General features: G+C 33.8%; 1 protein-coding gene across 3 annotated transcripts in view; it reads left to right on the top strand.

The window, feature by feature from the left end:
* Positions 1–21,431, top strand: part of LOC128989779 (spondin-1-like) — a 75,940-nt gene that overhangs the window by 53,105 nt on the left and 1,404 nt on the right. Inside the window, exons 9-20 of one of the 3 annotated variants that reach the window (XM_054411823.1) lie at positions 1,209–1,302; positions 2,034–2,120; positions 2,410–2,572; positions 3,070–3,316; positions 4,441–4,824; positions 7,753–7,951; positions 8,568–8,720; positions 11,256–11,429; positions 13,889–13,986; positions 14,733–14,861; positions 20,420–20,501; positions 21,155–21,208. In XM_054411823.1, coding sequence (XP_054267798.1) covers positions 1,209–1,302; positions 2,034–2,120; positions 2,410–2,572; positions 3,070–3,316; positions 4,441–4,824; positions 7,753–7,951; positions 8,568–8,720; positions 11,256–11,429; positions 13,889–13,986; positions 14,733–14,861; positions 20,420–20,501; positions 21,155–21,208 — 1,864 coding nt within the window. Of the gene's footprint in view, positions 1–1,208; positions 1,303–2,033; positions 2,121–2,409; positions 2,573–3,069; positions 3,317–4,440; positions 4,825–7,752; positions 7,952–8,567; positions 8,721–11,255; positions 11,430–13,888; positions 13,987–14,732; positions 14,862–20,419; positions 20,502–21,151; positions 21,209–21,431 lie in introns of all 3 variants that reach the window. The other 2 variants (XM_054411822.1, XM_054411824.1) reach the window with 2 other exon arrangements.

Below are 21,431 nucleotides of genomic sequence, written 5' to 3'. Positions count from 1 at the left end.
TAAGAATATTAATGAATAAAAACAAAATGGTGGATACCTGGTTAAATATGTATTTTCAAACATACCTTTACACAAACGATTTTCTTTTTTTAAGAATGAAGATCCATATCCAAAGTCCTTAAACGTTCTTTATGGACACCCTGAATAATGATATGGTATTGTAAACTTGATGTGGTTGTGAGGTTAATCAATTTTGAACAAAATAGTAATTGGTTTTCATTACAACCTAATTGTAAGATAACCTAGGGATACCTAACAATATTCTAGGATAGTCTATAGTATATCCTAATTGGTCTAATTGATACGCAAGAATGTTTCTTGAAAACATTTTTTCTCAGCTTGTGTGCACCACAGGGAAAATTAACGCATACTGTTAGAAATACATTTGCCTCTAGATGTGCAGAATACCTTTATAAATTAAAACTAAAATAGGTTCAAAAATAAGCACAACAAATGAAATTTTTGGTCTAGTTTGTGACCATGGGGTGACCTCTAGTATAGTCTGATTGGAGGTGATTTTTAGGATGAATATTTCCGAAAATAATATTCATTGGTCTCCATGACAACGAAAAACAAACACAGTTCTTACATAGTCTCCACTTTGTTTATTTCCATTTTGATAAAGTCGTATTTTTTTCAGTATGGCTGATTGTATTAAGTCAAAGAGAACTTAATTCGAATGTGTGATACAGTTTATTTTTGTTTCAATAGTAAATTTTGAGTTAGTAAATATTGTTATCAACGGAAGGGCAATGCACCGTATAAATTATCTCCCGCGTACTCTCCAGGTAAAAAGTAAACTGCAACTAGTAAATTATAATGAAAATTCAATGAAGTTTATGTTTATTTACAAAATATATAAACAACTTCTACGTTCATAAAAAAACTGTTTGCCATGTTTCATGGGGTAAAACCCGTTTGCTCATTGGCAACATAAATAAAACAAACTGTATCTTAAAAGTATGTAACGGGGATTTTACTGAAAGGACCGCTATTCCCTGACATTTAGTTTTCAGTTAAATTTATTTACAACCAAGAAATTATGAAAAGTATTTATTAGAATCGTACAAATTTTTAAGAGTTTTTCGTCTTTACAAAAACAATTTTTATGGTAGTGAATTTTAATTAAGTATAATTGTTTGACGGTATGTATTGTTATTGGGTTTACGTTCTAATAGGCTTTAAATTAAAACTTGAGTCATTTTCAGTCGCCAGACCAACAGACAGTGCCTAGAGACAAGATTCGAAGAATAACATCTTCGTTTCCGAATGATCCAAAATCACCCTTCTACGACCCATCTGGTAAGTCGTAAAAACTTTTTTATACATTTTTATATTGAACCTATTTCAATGTAAACATAAGCTTATTAAAAAGAATTTATTTTTTTTAACACCAATATTTATTTAAATTTCAAGCTAGAATTACAATTTATTATTCTCATTAGCTCTAAGAATAATACGCACTATACATAAATTTAATAATAAATAACTGATACATCACGATTTTAAGTTGTAAAAACTTCATTTGACGATCATAAATCGTTATATTTAACTTATTCTTTATTTAATCTTTTAGAACTTTGTGTCGTTTAATAGGGAATGTAAAATGTTAAGTAAAATAAAATTGTACTTGAAATTTGTTTAATAAAATCAGAATTCTTTTGTAATTTAAGTTTGTAAATGGCCTACATTGTGAAATGTTGAATGGAACCAAGATAATTATTTTTTTTTCTCTTCTAGGTAGCTTCTATCTAAGATACATAGCAGGTTTCATAAAGATCGGTTGGAGCAATTCATAGATAAAAATGTTTATGTAAACAATTCAAAATGGCGTAATCTGGTAAAAAAAGTGATTTTTGAAAAAAAATTATTCTTGGTTTATTTATCTCTTTATTTTTCACCCATGGAAGTGCTACTTGAATTATATCTCGACTCTTTTTGAACACTCTGTATTTTGAAACTATCTTCTCTAAAAGCCATGCGGTTATTTCCTAGATAGATAAACTCTATATTTTTCGTTTCTTGTTGAACAGGTGCAGAAATGAAGCCTCTAGCCAGGTTGTACTTGACTAGACAGAGACTATACGAGAAGACCTGCGATGATGAACCCATGACTGACGGTAAGAAACAGTTTTCAAGTGTAAATAAATCCATCACATCATTTGATTACACTTATAAGTTTTAAGGCGAAAAAAATATTCTTTACGAAACATCCGCTTCTTTTTTTTGTATTTTTTTGGAACTTATGACTAGTGTCATGGAATTGTTGAAAGGCATTTGACAGAGGTATACATTTTTGATTTGTATTATTGAAATGTCTGAACACTTCCACATCAATCGCTTGAACAGCAATTTGTTACAATATTTTAATTGGTTTAGTGTTGACTGATGTTAGAACATCTGTCACAGATCCATGCGCGTTAACGGAGTGGACACATTGGAATTCCTGCTCGTCCAGCTGCGGCCCGGGCTACCAGTACAGGGTCAGGAACTTCATCAAGAAGGGCCGCAACAAGTGTCCAAGGCCGGAGAAGCTGTCCCAGAGAAAATACTGCATGCTCCAACAGTGCAGGTGTGTGATTAAGCATGCACGATTTTCCACTTTTTGTAATAAAAAAAAAGAAAAACAAATTACCAAAAAAACTTAATAAAATAAACATATGACTCCGAAACAATTGTAATATGAACTCATTACCTAAGTAGGAGGGAGGACAAATTCCTATAATTTTATCCCTAAACCATAAATAGAATTCAGTGATGGCCTTAGTGGAGCTCGTTTTACAGTGTTAGACTGTAATACAATTATCTAATCCCTCAAGTCTCACTCTGAGAAAGTGAAGCAGGTCGGATTTTGCGTTAAGAATCCTCATCCTGGAAGAAGAGCCTCTCAAGAGTTTGTTGCTCTATAGGCAACCATGGTGCAGCTGACGATCCTACTAACCATATTCAAATCCTACTGCACCTTTGAATCATCATTCAAATTCTTGAATCTTTTTAGACAGAAACTAGCAAATAATGTTCTACTTTTTTTACTTCTTGAGTGCACTTTATTGGCTAATCTTGTATTAGGATGTCGCCTCAACCCACGGAGGAGCCTATCGACCCGAAGTGCGAAGTGTCGGAGTGGGCAGACTGGAGCCGCTGCGAGCCTGTGGACAACCGCTGCGAGAGAGGCATGCAGAAGAGATATCGTCACGTGACCGCCAGAGACAACTACCGACTCAAGTACTGCCTCAGTGTCAAGAAAGTTGACGAACGCGAGTGTATCCTCAGCAGCTCCTTCAGCATCTGTCCAAAGAACAAACAAGGGAAAAAGGTAAAAGAAACCATGCCATTTTCGTTCCACCTTTATTACGCTAGGTTCTAGTCAAGAACTGTTTTACGTATTTCATGCTAGGCTTGGAGGGTCACGAAAGTATCAGTTGGATGTAAAAAATTGACGAGATTTAAACCTGGGACCTCGGGTACATAAGCTCCGCATTATACCAATTTACCAGCTTGCTCCCTGAAAATATTCTTTAGTAGCACACCTCTTTTAGTGTCTGGCCCACAAACAGATATAGGAAAAGGTAGGTCAGGAACTATACATTAAAGGAGAAACAATATTCCTTAGCAGCTCTTTCAGTGGTCCAAGAGCAAAAAAAGGGAAAAGGTTGATCGGAAACCAAACCTTAAAAATGAACATAAATACTCCTTAAAAGCTCCTTCAGTGATTTCCCCAAAACATAAATTGGAAAAAGGTAGGTGAAATCCCTACACCGAATGGACAGAAGATAGTCTTTAGAATTACCTGTACCGTTTCACCTAAAACACTAACAAGGGCAAAAGGTAGGCCTGAACCTGTTCTTTAAGAGAGGAAGATTATCGTATCTCCTCTAGCGTCGTTTTTTGTATACACGAAAAACAACGAAAAAAGTAGTTAATTTTTTAGGAGAAAGGATTACTACTGAGCAAACTGTTTTGTCTTGATAGGTAAGAATGTGTTGATGAGTGTATCATTAACTTGTTTTATCTGCTGGCAGAAATACAGTGTTATTTTTGTTTTATAGTAGTTCTTAGTTAAATTCCATGTTGTTCGCGACGTTTCCATCTTTGATTTGTGTTGCAAGTTCCACGATGACTTGAGATCAGATTACTACCGTATACATCGTGAACATCCCCAAGAAAGGTTTTAGAGCAAAACTGTCATGATATATTCGCTCAGTAATATCATTTTTTTCTTACATGAATTTATCTCTTAATTCAGCATTTAATACGCATTAATCTAAAGTTAAATGAGGTTTTATATGTTTTATGCGCATTTTTCAGGTTTGAATGTTTAAACTCAGGGCTAGATAGGACGTCTGTGTATTTATTATTATTCAATACAATTTTATTTATATTTGTATTAAAGGAAATTTTGCAGACACTTTCACAGAGTAAAACTAACTATGTACTTAGGTATTCTTTCCTGGAGCACAAGGTTCCACATGTTGTGCTGATGATAATGGCAATACTGATAATGAAGAGACGGGTAATGAAGAAGAAGGAGGAGAACAAGGAGAGGACAATGAAGAAAATGAACAAGACAATGACACATATGACAAAGATAACGAAAATGACGGAGACAATGATAACAGATACGATGGTGATAGAGACGATGATAACAGATACGATGGTGATAGAAACGATGATAATAGATACGGTGGAAACCGATACGATGGCAACAGATACGATGGCAACCGATACGATGGCAACAGATACGATGGCAACAGACATGATGGCAACCGATACGATGGCAACAGATACGATGACGGCAACGAGAATGAAGATTATGAAGATGGGGTACTTAAAATTGAGCTTACTGGATTTCATGACATGACTAACTGATTAATTTTATTCACTTAGCCAATTCTAAAATACTGCATAGGCTGCTTTTAACATCACTAACATAAAAGTAAACATTAACAACCCTTTTGGACCTAAATAATTTTCTGTTATTAAATATTTGTTCTTCAAATTATTGTTATTTAAGATCTATAAAATTGCTTGATAGCAAAATTTAAAAAATTAAATTTTTGTTAAATTTTTTATGAAACGTCCACAAAAATAGACACTGGTCATTAATACCTGAAAAATAAATATATTTTTTCTTTATACCGCCTTATAAAGTTATCTGTGGGTTAAAACCTATGAATATGCTTCTAAATAGTCTATATTTCAATTTAAAATCACAAAATCGAAAAGAATTGCCATTTTTGCGTTTTCAGATTCAAAGATTTCTGTAAAACACAGTTTTACATATGTTTTTTTTATTTTTTATTTTAATAATTCATTCATTTTACATATTTTCTGTTATAAAATTTTTATTTTATATATATAATTTTTTTTAGTTATTTTTTATTTTATTTTTTATTATTTATAATTAGTTTTATTTAACGCTTTTTTTATTTATACCCAGTGTCCACAATTATTATGGACACTTGACGTTAGAAAATTCCTTTGATTTTGTTTCCATAGATATATAAATATATCCTACAAAAATAAATAGTATTATTTAAAAAATTAATTATTTGCCTTTACACTGATATCACAGCAATAATTATTGTTATAGCTAATACTATTACGGGAAAAAATAACAGAACAAACAATGACGTCACGAGCGTTGACTAAAGCCCAGTGAATAGTCACTAATATCTATTATTTTTTTGTTCTACTTAACGTAAAGATCTCAAAAACCAAATGGAAATCGTATTTCTTTTATAAATATGTCCACAAATATGAACATTATGTTTTCACCTCATAAACGCAAAACTAACCTAAAGAAAAGTTTACAAAATTAGTGTCTACAAAAGTGGACTCTTGAAAGGGATACCCTGAATACCGATGCTAAAAAAATACGAAACTTTCTAATCAGTTCCAATGGTGAAAACAATCTATTTACGTACATTATGGAATAACATACTTATTGTTGATACCACTATTGGACGAAATACACTAATAATATATATATATATCTTTTTTAAACACCCTACCTAGTATTATGCATACACGAAATGTGTAATCTCTTCTTTTTTTGCAAAGAAAGGTGTGAAGCTTGGGTCAACCGCCATACTAGACCACCTATTGAATATCGTTATGGAAGTCAATATCAATAAATTGTGGTTTAAATTATTTTTTTTTATTTATAACACCTTATTTTCATGTTACAGGATCTATTATAGTCTATTCAGGACTTTAGTGAAGGGATTATATAATTTTTTATTATAATTTCCTCGTTATAAATCATAAATGAAATCGAATGTGTCAGACCACCCATAGGTGTTGTTAGGAGATTTTAAACTAAAATTGTTTATTCTTGGAACAATTTTAGGACGTGTATAAAATCAACGTTGTTTACTCCTTATATTCATTTACTTTTTAATTGGAACCAGATTGATATTGTCAATGTATTTTCGTTATAACTCTAAATTCACTGGAACAATATGGCAGTCTATTTCTATCTCTCAAACTATTTTCATTGTACTATGCCTTAAATATAACTAAAGTTGTGATAGCCTATAGTAGGTTTGTTTATACAGTAAAGCTCTCAATGTTTTTCACTGAGATAATTTATTTTCGAACAATAGTTAACATTTAGTCTTGATTAAAGTAATATCTATTACATGGCACTATTGAAATGCTTTGCATGTATGATTATTTTACTATCATATATCAACCAAAAGTTAGATTTAAATTACACACATCATTTAACGCTTTTACTAATCCTTTTTATATTCTGGGTTAAATTTTTGATTTCAGTTTTTATAAAATTACCTAAAAGACCTATTATTTTTCAAGCTCATTAGCTTAGCCTCATTAATATTTTACGATTTGGTGAATAAATATTATAATATGGAACCAAAGAAACACATTATATGTAATTATGATTTTTCTTGAAAAAGTCCTTTGAGTTTACTAAATTTTAAATCTTTCTTTCACTGGTAGGCAAAAACTTGTGTATGCCCTTTGCTAAATACGTCTCATTTCTCATTTTCATCCAAAAGCCCTTTTGTGCATACTGTTAACGTGCACTCGATATCTTGTGACAAACCACCTAGTAGGGCCCAGGGGAGGAAGGGGTGAAGCCCGTTTACATAATTTTCTTGAATCGAAATTTAATCTTGGCTTAGCCCCTTGTTCCCCTTGGTGTCAAATCCTTTCAGATGGTATTCGTGGTAACTAAGCCTCCTTTCCTCACAATATTTATATACAGTATTCATAAAGTACACAAAAAACAAATATTTATGCATATTTACGTCAATTTGGAACAAAATTGACTTTGCCCATTTCCTCCTCTACTCTCGGTTTAATAGTTATTTGTGTAACTAGTAGGTAAAGTGGCACTTTGCAGAAAAAGCAATTAGCACTCGTGTGACACATTATATTTTCCCTATAGTTATTATAAAGCTTAGAAATAATTAGACTTTTAAACACTAAACAACACTTTTAGGTTAGGTTAAATCCAAGCGTTGAAATGGGAAACACAGCAACAGCTGATCGTAGTCGTAGTAGTGTTGCCAACCTAATTCAACCTAATTCGGATTACGTGCATAATAAAAGCACGCTTTGTGTTGTTTAGTTGGAATACTGGTGTGCGACAAAGTAAATGCAGCAATTAGTAGCTTTCTGTACTATAATTAGTTTAAGGAAGCCCACTTCTGTCGGGTGACTGTAGGAAAACAATATTTTTTTCGTTCCCATCTCACAATTAATAGGATATTACTTCTTCAGACGGACGAGCCGGCAGGAGAGTGTGCCATGACCAAGTGGAGCGAATGGAGTCCGTGCAGTGTGACTTGTGGGGTTGGAGAAACCAGGAGGTTCAGGTACTTGTTGAACCCTCCAGAGGGTGATGATGAACCTAGGGCGGAGTACCGCAGAGCTTCTAGGACCAACGACGAGGACTACGGCACAGACGACGATCTAGAAGGTAGGTCAAAGTACTGAGTCTCCTCTATAATGTTCGTTTTGATATAAATAGTTAATTAGATATTGGTACTTTCTTTTAATAGCTGAGTGGTTATAGTAATCGTCTTTCAGTCAAAAGTTTGTCGGTTTGATCTTTAGACAGCATCTTTTTGGGCCAGGACATACAGCTGTACTTGATCGTTAGGCTTTCATTAAATATTCCTTGCTTAAGCACCACTAATTAAGCAAACCCCTAAAAGGACTCCATTTAATACCCATCTTTAACTCATATTCAGGTTATAATGCCATAATTAATTGTGTCCCTTTCTTAGTGTAATGTTAATTGTATTCTTGTTCATATAAGCAATTAACCGTAACCGTATCTAATAGTCTTCTGTGGATTCGGTCCTTGTATACCTCTAAAGAAAACACATAGCATTGAATAGCTTAATCAAATTATAAATAGTCAAATGTACAATTTACTTGTCAAATCACTGTAATAAAAAAAACGATTTGTACATGCTTAACATTACGTTGTGCGAACTAAACATAATGATTAACATAATGATTTCAACCCACCAGCTTAAAATAATTCTCAACGATCTTGAACTGCAAACTTCAATTGTATTCCTGTGTAGGTATGGACGGAGAGGGTGACGGCGGGCAGGGTGGGGATGGCGAGGGCCAGGCAGAGTATGCTGAAGGTGCCTGCTCCATATACAAGACTCAAGAGGTTATGCCTTGCAATGGAACCTACCCTACATGTCAGTTCTCAGAGATGGATGCGAGGGGTAAGCCTTAATTTAAATTTGTCATATAAGATTTGAAATATCCATATCGTGTTAGTTATACTCCGTTCTAAAATGTTGGCGGTTTGAGGGGAAGTTCCCCCACTACCTTTACTCTTTATATAATGGCACAGCTGATTGATGTTTTTGGCAAACCTCAGCTGTTGAGCTATTATTTCAAAGAATTAGGTTCAAGTAGGAGACTGATTTCCCTAAACAGCTTATATTTTTGTAACAAAATATAAAGAGCTGGAACTTTTTTAAGGGTGGTTTTACTTCATTTTAGCAACTTACTGTAGTTTTATGTCAGACATAGCAATTATTATTTTTACTTTTTAATAATTTTTAGTGATATTAAAATTTTAGGTGTGTTAAGCTTTAAATATTAGTTGATAGTTTTATAACCATGTAATATGTTATTTATCTAAGGGAAATTAATAGAAACCATTGGTTGTTTTTCATTCAAAATTAGTACGCAGGTATAAATGAAAAAAAATATACATCATAATCAAACTATTGTCATAACAAAAAAAAAAAAAACTTGAGAATTGATCATCTCTAAGTAAAAATGTCTACAAATACAATACAGTACAATGCAGTGTAACAAAATAATACAATTAATTGGATCATTTTAATTAATGAGTGCTAAAACCACAAGTACTGTATGTCATGATCACCCTGACCATAAGAAATGCTAACGATATAGTTAGTCAGAATATGAAATATTTTCATGATGACAGCCTCTGAATCGCTTTTTTCAATAAGTGAATGAATGGTTTAATTACCTTTACTGTCAAAGCGATCCTTGTAGTCTTAATAGGCTACTGCAGTTTCGATGACCTTTTCATGGTATCTTCTTCAGGCTATAGGGACATCATCTTCGTGAAAGCGAACGAAGATGATGTCCCTATAGCCTGAAGAAGATACCATGAAAAGGTCATCGAAACTGCAGTAGCCTATTAAGACTACAAGGATCGCTTTGACAGTAAAGGTAATTAAACCATTCATTCACTTATGAAATATTTATTTATGAAGCCTATGTAATTTAAGGGGGTATCATTTTTCTAATTGCTACATAGACATAGACATGTCTCAAATAACATATCAAACAAAATTCACGGTTAAAAAATCGATGTGGTATAAAAATAACGAGTGTTTACTTATCCATTACTCAGGATTAATTGCTATGTGCTCCTCCTTAATTTTACTAGCCACATTACTTGTTTGATTTAGGAATATTTATGTTTCTCTTATGATTTATTTAAAATTTTGTGCTATTTTTTGCATAGTCATAAAAAAATTTCTCTTTTATTTTGTGGATATTTCATTATTTTTGTTCAATTAATTCATGCACTATAATTATTCAAGTATTTTTTTCTTAGTTTTAGTTTTAGGTATTGTTATTTTGATAGATTTAGTCTCATTATTGTATATGTTTACATTTGTCTGTAGATTACCAGCCTATATAATTTTTTTGTTTAGCAATTTAAGTAAAATTGAATTGGAGGAAATGATTTGATGTGTATTCTTGTTTTCCCTTGCCTTTGTATAGAGAAATCAATACATAATGATTATTTTGCATGTTAATTATTAAAGTAAGTTTATTTATTATTGTATTAAAATTAACAACATATATTTATCAACTCTTTCATTTAATATTTCATATTACTAAAGGAAGTATCCAAGATGTCCATGACGTATGTTTATACTAAATACCAAGTTCGTTCTCAAGCTCAGATTGACAAACACTGGTAAAATGTGACTTATAGTTATTTGTGATAAATTAGTTTGCTTAAGTTACCGACAATTTTTAACCTTATCTTTGACCAGTGGAAAAAGTGTATTTATAGCTCGTTACCTTAAACTTACAGGAATTAATAAATTAATAATGATTGTTGGATATAATTTTTAATAGTTTTTATTTTGACAAGTGATTTTATATTTTAGTTGACATTTCCTTGTTGTAAAATTATATTACTAGTCATATTTACAATAATTTATTTACCTTCACTCTCCTTTAAATAGTGTTGGTTTTTTTTCTTTTATGTGGGATGTAGTTTTATAGAACGTTAAATTAAATAAAAATACCTATTTGTATATTAGGAGCGCAAAATACGTCATTACCGCTTGAGAGGTGTAGATAGCCACATGGCGAGAGCGGCAATGACTTTTTGAGCTCGCAATGCACAAAAGATATTTCCTACCATCACAATTAGCTTATCATAACACACAGATTAACTTTTTAGTTGTATATAATATGAAATTTGTTTTTTTCTTACTAGATTTTAGAGTTTTATAAAAACGTCAACAGCAAATCAGCTGATTCGGTCACTTAGCAAGCGAGAATGGTCTTTTCCACTCTAGAGCGGAAACGAGCTGTTATGCGTAGTGTTATAGGTGTGACAATATGATCATTTCCTTACAGGGGTACGAAAAATTACAAATAATCTCTTCTAAACACCACCATTCACTGTAACCTATATCACTACCACAAGTAAACTCTCAATGCACTGTATCCCTTTTATCTCGCTACCCCAGAGATTTGCTCACTGCCTCCTCATCCGGGACGATGCCCTGGACCCATGGTCACCCGGTTCTTCTACAACCCCAAGCTGGAGGACTGCGCGGAGTTTGAGTGGACAGGTTGTCGCGGGAACAGGAACAGATTCCTGTCCAGAGAAGAATGTCGTACAGCTTGTCAAGCGTATACTGGTGAGCTATGCGGAAATTAACGTCATCGACATCGTTGTAGATCCACCCTGTTAACTTTGGTTATTTTCAGTATTTTTCGTATAATACAGTACTTTGGTTCCTGTGTTTGTGTTTGTTGTGTGTGTTTTAGTTTTCTGTTACATGATAGTTGTATAATTGTCCTTGTAGCTGAGGTGTTAGATTACTCGCCCTCAAATATTAAGGTCGCTGGATCGATTCTGGCCTTTTGTATTTTGGGTATGAATACATTATTATATCCAGTGACTTAACATATCAAACATACAAGGTCTAGACCACCCCCTTAAAACAATCAATTGTAAAATATACTACACAAATAACGTAAGGTAACTCAATGTAATAAATATCAAAAGAATTTATTATAACTATAGATTCAATGTGCTTCCACATAGATCAAATATCCTTATGTATCAGATAATAATAATTTGATTTTAAAGTAGTCTATAAAAGCATTTAACACTTTCCAAATTACAATTTTGTTAGTCTATGTGCAAAGAAGTTATGATAAAACATATATATGGGTAGTATCATAGATAAAACATACTCCTCGTTTTATCTATGGTAGTATTTATATACCACTGTAGTATAACACCACTGTATTGAGTGATAGTAGTGCACTGTGATCGTTTAATTTATTTTAGAGATTTTAATGAGACACATAAACTGCATTTATTACTATGTAAATTTTTTAATGAATTTGATTTATTGGGTTATTTTATCATCCACATTATACCTTAGTTATCATTTACTTACTGTAAATTCTTCGTTAACTTTTAATTATCATCAAAACAGCCTGCAATTGACAAAACAATTTCATACAATAATAAATATTGCAATTTACTTCCTAAGTAGGCCTACAATGCAAGCGATCAAACTGATACTACCAGTCTAGTATTTTATTTAAACTAAATTAATACTACTTCACTAATGACATTTCAAATTGTTTGCAATGCTGCGTACAGAGGAGTTAATTGAAAAACGTGCTGAAAAACTTCGAGAATTCGGAGTCTCACTTTCTGGAGTATTGAACTACAAAGTAGAACTCCGCAGTGATTGTGGTAAATTAATTCTATAGAATACAATTTATTAATCAATTGAAAAGGCGTTACAAGTGTTAAATTATAAAATTAGCATACATTAACAACAAGAAACAACAAATCTTTGCAGGCTGAGATGATGACATTAATTGTAGGCTACGCTTGTTTTATGTTTTGTTTTTGTCCTTGTTAGTTTTAGTTTTTGCATGTTAATTCATGTCTTTTGTTGTACCTGTTTTATTTTTACACTTTGTAAAGTATTTATGTTTTCCAATTGTTTGAGCATGATGTTTTATGCTTCAATTTCTGTTTATGTTTACTGATCATATATATAGGTGATTTAGTGTATTCTATGCATGTTATACAAGTTATTTTTTATAAATTAACTGACTTGTTTGCAGTTGTGATAATTATATGTTATTTATTGTTGAATCTATGATAGGTTTAACATTCTCAAATAGTTCAGATGTGTATTTTTAAATTAAACTTATTTAATTATTATCCTTTGACTGTACTTATAGATTAACTTGTTCTTTTGAGTAAGGGGAACGTAGATTCTGGTAGAAAAAATCTGTTTTGATTACTTACTTAAGAGTATTTAACTGCTACAACTTAACGTAACGCTAACTGTTTTAAATGAATTGGAAATAACAGCCAAAACCATAAAGATACACAATTTTCTAAGACACTGTTCATATTACTGATTATCCAGGGTTTAGCAAATCGATGGTTACATAGAATACCCTGTTACAAACTTTTGGCTTTGCTTTATTAAAATCCGGAATCACTCCTTAAGTAGGGTTAAAAAGGATTATTATTACGAAATAACATAAGCCGTAACTAGACATAAATTGAATCTTTTTTGCAAGTTAACAAGAATTAACAATACTTTCAAACATTGGTTACGGCTAAATATCGATTGTTTAAAATATCATTATTGTTGTGGTTGTTGTTCTTGTTGTTGTTGATAAAATGCCTATTTTAACCGTTGCTGAGTGGATCAAGGGCCATCGGTTCTCCAAAGTACATAAGTCACCGATTGTATTGTAACGGTATTGACGGTGTCTTCAGTTATCAATTATATAACTATATATAATTATATAGGCTATTTGCCTACTTAACAAACTTTCTAGTATCAGCCCGAAGTTTATTAGTAACAAAACGTGCGATGTTAATGAATGCGATGAAAATGCCACTGAAGCAAATCATAAAAACAGTTTTGTACTGTTCAAAGTTTTTCAACTCAAAATTACTATTTCAATCATATACGAATTATATACCCACCTTCCTATGGAATTACCAAGGCCTTAAAGAGGTATACTTGTTATTTATTCTATTGGGAACCCCCACATTTTAGGAAACGCAAAGATAAAATGCTACATGAGACGTCGTATGTTTGTTTAGAACCAGAGCCTGAGGAAGATGAAGAAGAGCCACAAGTGGAAGAAGAACCGACAGAAGAAGCTCCAGAAGAAGACCCAGAGCTGAATGCGCGTTCACAGGTACACACATCTAACTTAACTAATTCAAAAGATAATATTTATGTTAGTGGATTTGCAATCTTAATTTTCTTCCTTCCAAATTAGGAAAACTAAGATTTTCTCTCCTGCAAATGACAATGTTACACAAATTATATCTTACAAAACGATCTTTTCCAGATTACGAGAAGGGCAATGTAATTTTTTATTTAACATTATCCTTGCATTACTGAATTAAAATGACAATCCATTTATTAATAAAAATACTTATCTAAAACCTTTCAATTTTACTTTTCTGCAATATCACTTTATCGTGGTAAAAGTTAAGTAAGAAATGTGGATAAAATGTATGGAAGTAGTAATACGGCATATGCCCTTTTGAATACTGAAATAATGAATACAAATTTATAAATATTCGTTACAGTTACTTCTTAACAAAAGTTGATAGACATTAATTTATTATTTCAGTAATATTTTACATTGAATGGTGGTCATGGTTTTAACCACAACCCACGAACAAACTGCCTCTTTAAATTTTAGAACTTTCTTACAATTTTAGAAAGTTTTGTCAAATTCGTTAGTGGAAAAACACATTGTCAACGAGTTCTTGGAAAAACTGTTAATGGTTCAATGTTACCACTTTTTGTTTAGTTCTAGGCCTTTGTTTGTTTTTTCGTGTAATATTAGGCTAAGATATTTCAAATGTGACTGGACCTGCATATGTTTAACGGCAATAAAAGGTTCTAATTCTGATTCTGATTATTGCTCAGCTAGGGGAACAGTACGAGGGGACGGAGAGGCCCGTAGTGGACTGCAAGTTCAGCCGATGGTCTGCGTGGTCTAAATGTGACGCTGCGTGTGGTCAACAAGGCTACAAAGTGCGGACTCGATACATAGAGGTAAAAACACAACGGGAAGGAAAAATACTTAATTGGTTGCGAAATGATTATGAATTACACGTTTATAATAATTAATGATGAGTGACAAGTCGTCTATGAAGGTTATAGGTTGGTGGCGGTGGATGAAGTTGTGAACCCGTGTGGGATGTGCCGAAAAGGAGTTGTAGACAGCGATGTTGCAATACAGTGTGACGGTTTCTGCGATCTATGGTACCTCGGATCCTGTGTGAATATAAATAAGTCTAAATATAACGCTATCAAGAAGTTGGAGGAGACTATAGTGTGGTTCTGTGTGCCGTGCAGCCAGAAGTTTGAGAACCTCAAGAAGTCGTGGACTAACTGTGACGAGTTCATCAATATACAATTAGTGTTAGGTAAAATGTTTGATCTATTGCAAAATGCCGTGACAACAAAGCCAATGGGAGTGCTAAAGTGTAATGAAAATCCCTCTGCGGAAAATTCTAATTTTAAAAACCCTTTGACTAACGAGGTTAATAAAGCTGATGATGACAATGACGTCACTCATGACGTCGAAATTGGTAGTGAAGACGCGCACTTGCTCTCCCAGGACGACAACGTGACGGATCTGAATGATCTTAGTGAACTACAAAATGACGCTGCAAAATGTGGATCAGAAATTGATGGGAGCCATCAAACTGAGAATATTATGCCTTCACTAACTCAAGTTTCTAAAAATGTGGATAATTTGAATGAAAACGGCTGGTCGTTGGTAAATCGTCAAAATAAAAAACATAGAAACTACTCTCTTGCACTGCAGAAGGTTGCCGCACCTGTTACTTCCGCCACTAAGGCCTAAACTTCTCATCAAATGAATAATGAAGCTAAGGTACGCCATCTTGCTAAAGTGAAGACGAAGTTCGTCAGTGTAACAAACTCTAGTAGTGTGGGTTCTGGAAAGGCTAGTAACTTTCTATCAGGAACTAAAAAGGCTTTGTTTCACCTGGGCAAGGTTAAGAAAGGGACATCTGAAGACAGCTAACAGTTAAACAGTTTGTGTCTGAACAGTTTCCTAACATAGACTGCATCGTGGAAAAGTTGGAAACAAAGGGTACTAATGACAGTTTCAAGATCGGTATATACTTTGCTGGTAAGGACACCTTCCTAAAGAGTTCTATCTGGCCTAAAAACGTAACAGTAAAGCGTTTTTTATTCAGGAAAGCCTCGGAGAAAAACTCAACTCAATCTCAATCAGTGCAGGGACTAGGCCTGAGCTCAGAAGCCCTAGGCCAAACATCAAACAATTAAGTGTGGTGCAAAGTGTCTCATCCACTCATGTAAATAACAATTTGTGTAATATATCTTTTTAGCGAATTTCCCATATAGGGAATAAGCTATTACCGTAGGTCTCATGGTAAGACCTAGACCCGGGACCGATTTACTTTTTCGTTTTGAGGTCCCCAGAGGCCAAAAACACCATCCGTTCAAATTCATATATATATATATATAAATATATATATATATATTTATATATGTGTCCGTTAGCGCGATAACTCGAGCAAAATTGATCCGATTTTGATGAAATTTGGTACAAACGTGTAAACCTACATTTATTCGAACGAGTTCGCGAACTAGCATAATCGGACCATGGGATCAGGGGTTTATGGGAGGTTTTATGGGGTAAAAATAGGTTTTTCTCATTTTTGACCCTAAAAACTTAAAATTTCTAAATTTCTCTCTAGACCTTTTTGAAGAGCTTGAAAAAACAAATAATTTAGAATATTGAAGTGTTTTTGAATGTTCATTGACTACAGAGAAAATTAAAAAAATTGTAAATTTAAAATTCCCATGTTATTCTTATGGAGAATAAATAAACTGTTCTAGTTTGCTTGTTTATGGATATATTTTAATCAAATTTGGCAATTTGGTTTATTTCATACTAAGCTATCAATATTTCAATTGAAAAAACACACCTCAACATCTTCCCCGTAGCAGCAAACCTAACTACTCACTAAAATTAATGTTATTTAAAAATGGAAATAAATCTGAAAATTTATAGGGAATATTTTAGTAGAAATCAAGCCGGGTAAATGGAAATTCGCTTAGTATGCAGGTTTGCTGCGACGGGGGTATTTAAATGTGCAATGCCTTTGGACTAAGTTTAATCTGGCTTCGCTTTTTTGTTCTGATGCTAAAGTAAATGTGTTCTGTATTTGCGAACATTGGCTAAAGGTGGAGGAACTGGAGTTCTATCCAAAAATTGAGGACTTAATACTATCTTCTGCCTACTGTAGGCTTCATCACAATGGAGGCGGTGTGGCAATATACGCAGACAAAAACTTCGAAACTAAGTGCATTAAATTTGATGATCTCTGTGCTGAGTTTGATATGGAAGTCACAGGACTTGAACTAGTTGGGACATCCATTATTATATTAAGCATCTACCGTTCTCCTGACGGTTCCATTGAAAATTCCTTCGAGCGTCTTGACGCCTGCCTGACTCGACTTTCATCTCTTCGTAAGACGATCCTACTGGGTGGCGACTTTAACATTGCTCTAAACCATGACGAGCTACATACAAGGACTTTCACCAACCTTCTGAGGGCTCATGGCCTTTTTATTGCAAATTTTGCTCCAACCCGTGGAGATCGTTGCCTCGACACGGTGGCTACAAACCTGGACACCTGGGCCTATGAGGTGGACGTGACCGAACCTCTAGTTGCTGATCACAAAGTGGTGACTATAAGGACAAACATCGCCTCGGTGAGTACCACTTCAGATTTTCCTAGTTGGCACTCAGAATATAGTAGAAGTTTTAGAAATATTAAAGAAGATATTCTTCCACATTTCAGACATGCTTTGTCTCTAGTAAACTGGACTGTCTTATTAATGGACTTAAGTCCTGAGTTAGCCCTAGAAACATTTTTTAATGAAATAAATGACTTATTTAACATCTACTTTCCTGAAAAGATTAAGGCAAAGGGCCGTAGTACTAAGCCTAATTCTAAGTACAGTATGTGGAACCGAAAGTAAAGGCTAACACGTGGTATACTCCTGAGCTGTCTAGACTTAAGGCATTAGTTTTAGCCATTAGAGATAGGTATGTGTCGACTACATGTCAGGAAACTAAAGAACGTCTTAGACGCTTGTACTTCAAAACAAAGAATACGTATAAGGTTAAGGTCGATGATGCTAAGAAACTCGATAATACAAGTAAGATTGAAGGTGCACTAAATCCATGTAAGGCGGCTTGGTCGTTAGTTAATAGTAATAGAAGCCTCTCAAAGCAAAATACAGCCCTATGTAAAGCTAGCCCAGACGATTTCAACAAATTTCTGTTGGGTAACGTTGAGAAACTGGTTTCGGAGATTCCATCAGTGGCTGACGATCCTGCTGAAAATGTCCCACGTTCAAATGTCAACCTTGTACGATGGCAGAGAGTAACTCCTTTGGAGATAGTAAAGATCGTGTAGGGGTTTAAATCCTCACGTAGCCCGGATATCTACGGCATGTCAACTGTTGTCCTCAAGGCCATAGTGGATGTAATTGCTCAACCTCTATCCATGATTATAAATGGCTGTCTGAGCATTGGAATTTTTCCCGATCTTTTGAAAGTTACACGAACGGTCCCCATCTATAAAAAGGGCGATCCTTTAAACCTAAACAGCTATAGGCCTATTTCTGTAATTCCTGTGTTTAGTAAAGTAATAGAAACCATCATCAAGAATCAACTAGTAATTTTTTTTTAATCAAACAACCTTTTTTCCGATCTTCAACATGGATTCAGGCGTAATAGATCTACTGTGACTGCGATGGCCGAACTTGTAACCAGAGTGCAGGATGCTTTTGAATCTTCGGACACGTTGGCATTGACACTTTGCGACCTGAGCAAAGCATTCGATTGCATCTCCCACAAAATCCTAATTGACAAACTCGAACGTTATGGTGTGGGTGGTGTCGCCCTACACACATTCAAATCCTATCTTGGTAATAGAAGGCAAGTGGTCTCTTTGAGTGGTGCAAAATCCCAGGCCATGACTGTAGCCCATTGAGTTCCCCAAGGCTCGATTATGGGGCCTGTACTGTTCCTTGTCGCCATAAATGACCTCGAATTAAATGGTATGGCCCTTAGATTTGCGGATGACACCACCATTTTCTCGTATGGTGCAAATCCTACTCTTGCACTTGAGACAGCTGACATCCAATTTGAAGAAGCGAAACACTGGTTTGCGTCCAACAAACTAAAATTGAATGAAGACAAGACGCAGAGACTTACCTGTACTCTCAGTCACCACGTACAAGATGTACCAAACGTAAATCTTCTTGGCTTTGCAATTGATCCAAAACTTGCTTGGGATAAACACATCCAATCAGTTGGAAAAAGACTGTCCAGGGTGGTCCATCTACTTCAGAAGTTGACTAGGCTTGTCAGTAAACCTTATTTGATCATAGTGTACCATGCTCTGTTCCATAGTATTTTAAGCTATGGTCTCCTTCTCTGGGGCCATGCACCATCATGTCTTGAAATTCTCAAATTGCAGAAGAAAGCGGTACGTATTTTAACTTCTAGTAAAAGAAATGACCATTGCAAACCTCTGTTTGTCAGCACCGGTATTTTAACTATTGTCAGTCATTACATTTTTTTGTCAGCCGACCATGTGAAGGCAAACCTACATAAATTCCCTACAAGAAATACTGTTCATAGCCATGGTACAAGACATCGCTCCGACCTGGACAGTGGACATACCGTTCTGCCGGCTGTCTAAAACCAAAAACTCTTTCCCAACGCTTGCCCTGAAGATTTACAACCACCTGCCTACGTCAATCAAAAACCAAGTGGAAACGGCCTTTCGTACAGCCCTGAAAAACTTGTTGAGGGAGAAACCATACTACAGCCTACAAGACTATTTTAATGAAAAAGTCTTAAGTCAATAAGCCTGCGGCAAAATCATCCACCGCCAAAGTACTTTCAATACAGTTCGTACTTCAATCTATGGAAGTTTTTATGTATATAGTGTAAATAGAAAAAAGAAATTGACGCAACCTATACGGCTTTGCTGGTCTCGGTCAAGGAAGAGGTAATTAAGGTAATTAAGGTATATCACTCATACATCAATACTGCCATTTATACTAAAAGCGCTCTTACGTGTCCTCACTGTTATTAAAATAAATGATGATAAATAATATTTATATACTATGGTAAAACGGTGGACAACAATTCTTCAAAATCTATGAGCAAAAGTAAAAATTTGATCTTTACCAGCGTGTTTATTATGGTAAAAAAATATATGAACAACTTACTAGTCTATGTTAAGTTTTTTTGTAAAACTAAAGCACTATTCAATTGTGTTTTGTTTCACTAAAAAAACACACAAAAAACAAGTATTGAAGTATTTCACCGTTAATATTTTTTTGTAGGCAATTATTAATCAACCATTTATTAAGAAGTTTATTTAAAAAAAATTCTTTTTAAGTAGTGAAGTTTTACATGAGGCGATTTTATAGATTAACGAAATTGTTCAATAGATTACTACGATTGCTCACAAGATACTTATTAATATGTACGAGTTTTTCATAACATTGTCTGTGTGGTTTATTAGGTCCATGCTAAAAATGGAGGAAAGGCATGCACTGGGAAGACCAGAAAACAACGCAAATGTTCAAGAAAATGCAGACACGACGGTAAATATGCTTGCACTGACTTGTGTGTTTTTATCAGCTAGCACTAATTTTATCCTAATTTAAAATTAATTCTTCCTCATGGTAATTAAAGAAATAAAATTTAATATATTAAAATAAAAGTTAATTATATTATATTAAAAGTTAGTAACACTAACCGAGTTAGTTTGACTGCATATTTTTGCATAGTGAAATTAGATATTATATTTTTTCAGTATACTTTAACAAGATTCAATAAAATTTCTCTCCCTGAAAAGATTTAATTTTATTTAGTTTTGGAAGATACTCATATTTCTTTATAGGGACATGTTTTTATGTACATGTTTTCCCGTATCAATGACAATGCTATAAAGTTTAAGTAGTTATTTCGGAATTGCAAGTCAAATCACAGAGAATTAAGATACTTTACTGCCCTAGAGTATATTACTCCCCTCAAAGATTAATATACCCCTTAAATGAACAATCAAACTTTAACATTTTCTGACAAAGGAAAACAGTCGATACAGTCAACATTTTAGAATTAATTCAGTACGCAGCTTTCTTTCAGAGCTACATGTGTATTCACATGGAAGGAGCGGCAAAAGTACTACGATCAAATATTTTCTGGGTGAGAGAGTTTAAAAATTAATCTTTAACAATTATTATTGTTTCAGAAGAAGAGGAGGAGGAAGACCAAGAAAGAAGCACTGAAGTTAGAAGGAGACATGAAAGTAAGGGTCAATTTACATTAGACCGACAAAAAAAAAATAATTTATACAACTTTTGTTGTTAAATTTAAAATACTTAACAGAAAAAAAATAAAACGTGTTGTTTGCATTATTTCAATATGACACCTATTTAGATCGCTTACGAAACGAGCATAAAACATGTTCTACTCCTGAACGTCTTCCAGATTATTCGATTATTCGGTTGTTTCATTCGATATATAGTTTA

Source organism: Macrosteles quadrilineatus, unplaced genomic scaffold (assembly GCF_028750875.1).
Source record: "Macrosteles quadrilineatus isolate MER2022 unplaced genomic scaffold, UCM_ALF_1.0 Scaffold_3__2_contigs__length_128488019, whole genome shotgun sequence".
NCBI classification, from domain to species: domain Eukaryota; kingdom Metazoa; phylum Arthropoda; class Insecta; order Hemiptera; family Cicadellidae; genus Macrosteles; species Macrosteles quadrilineatus.
This window is presented reverse-complemented; position numbering and strand designations above follow the sequence as displayed.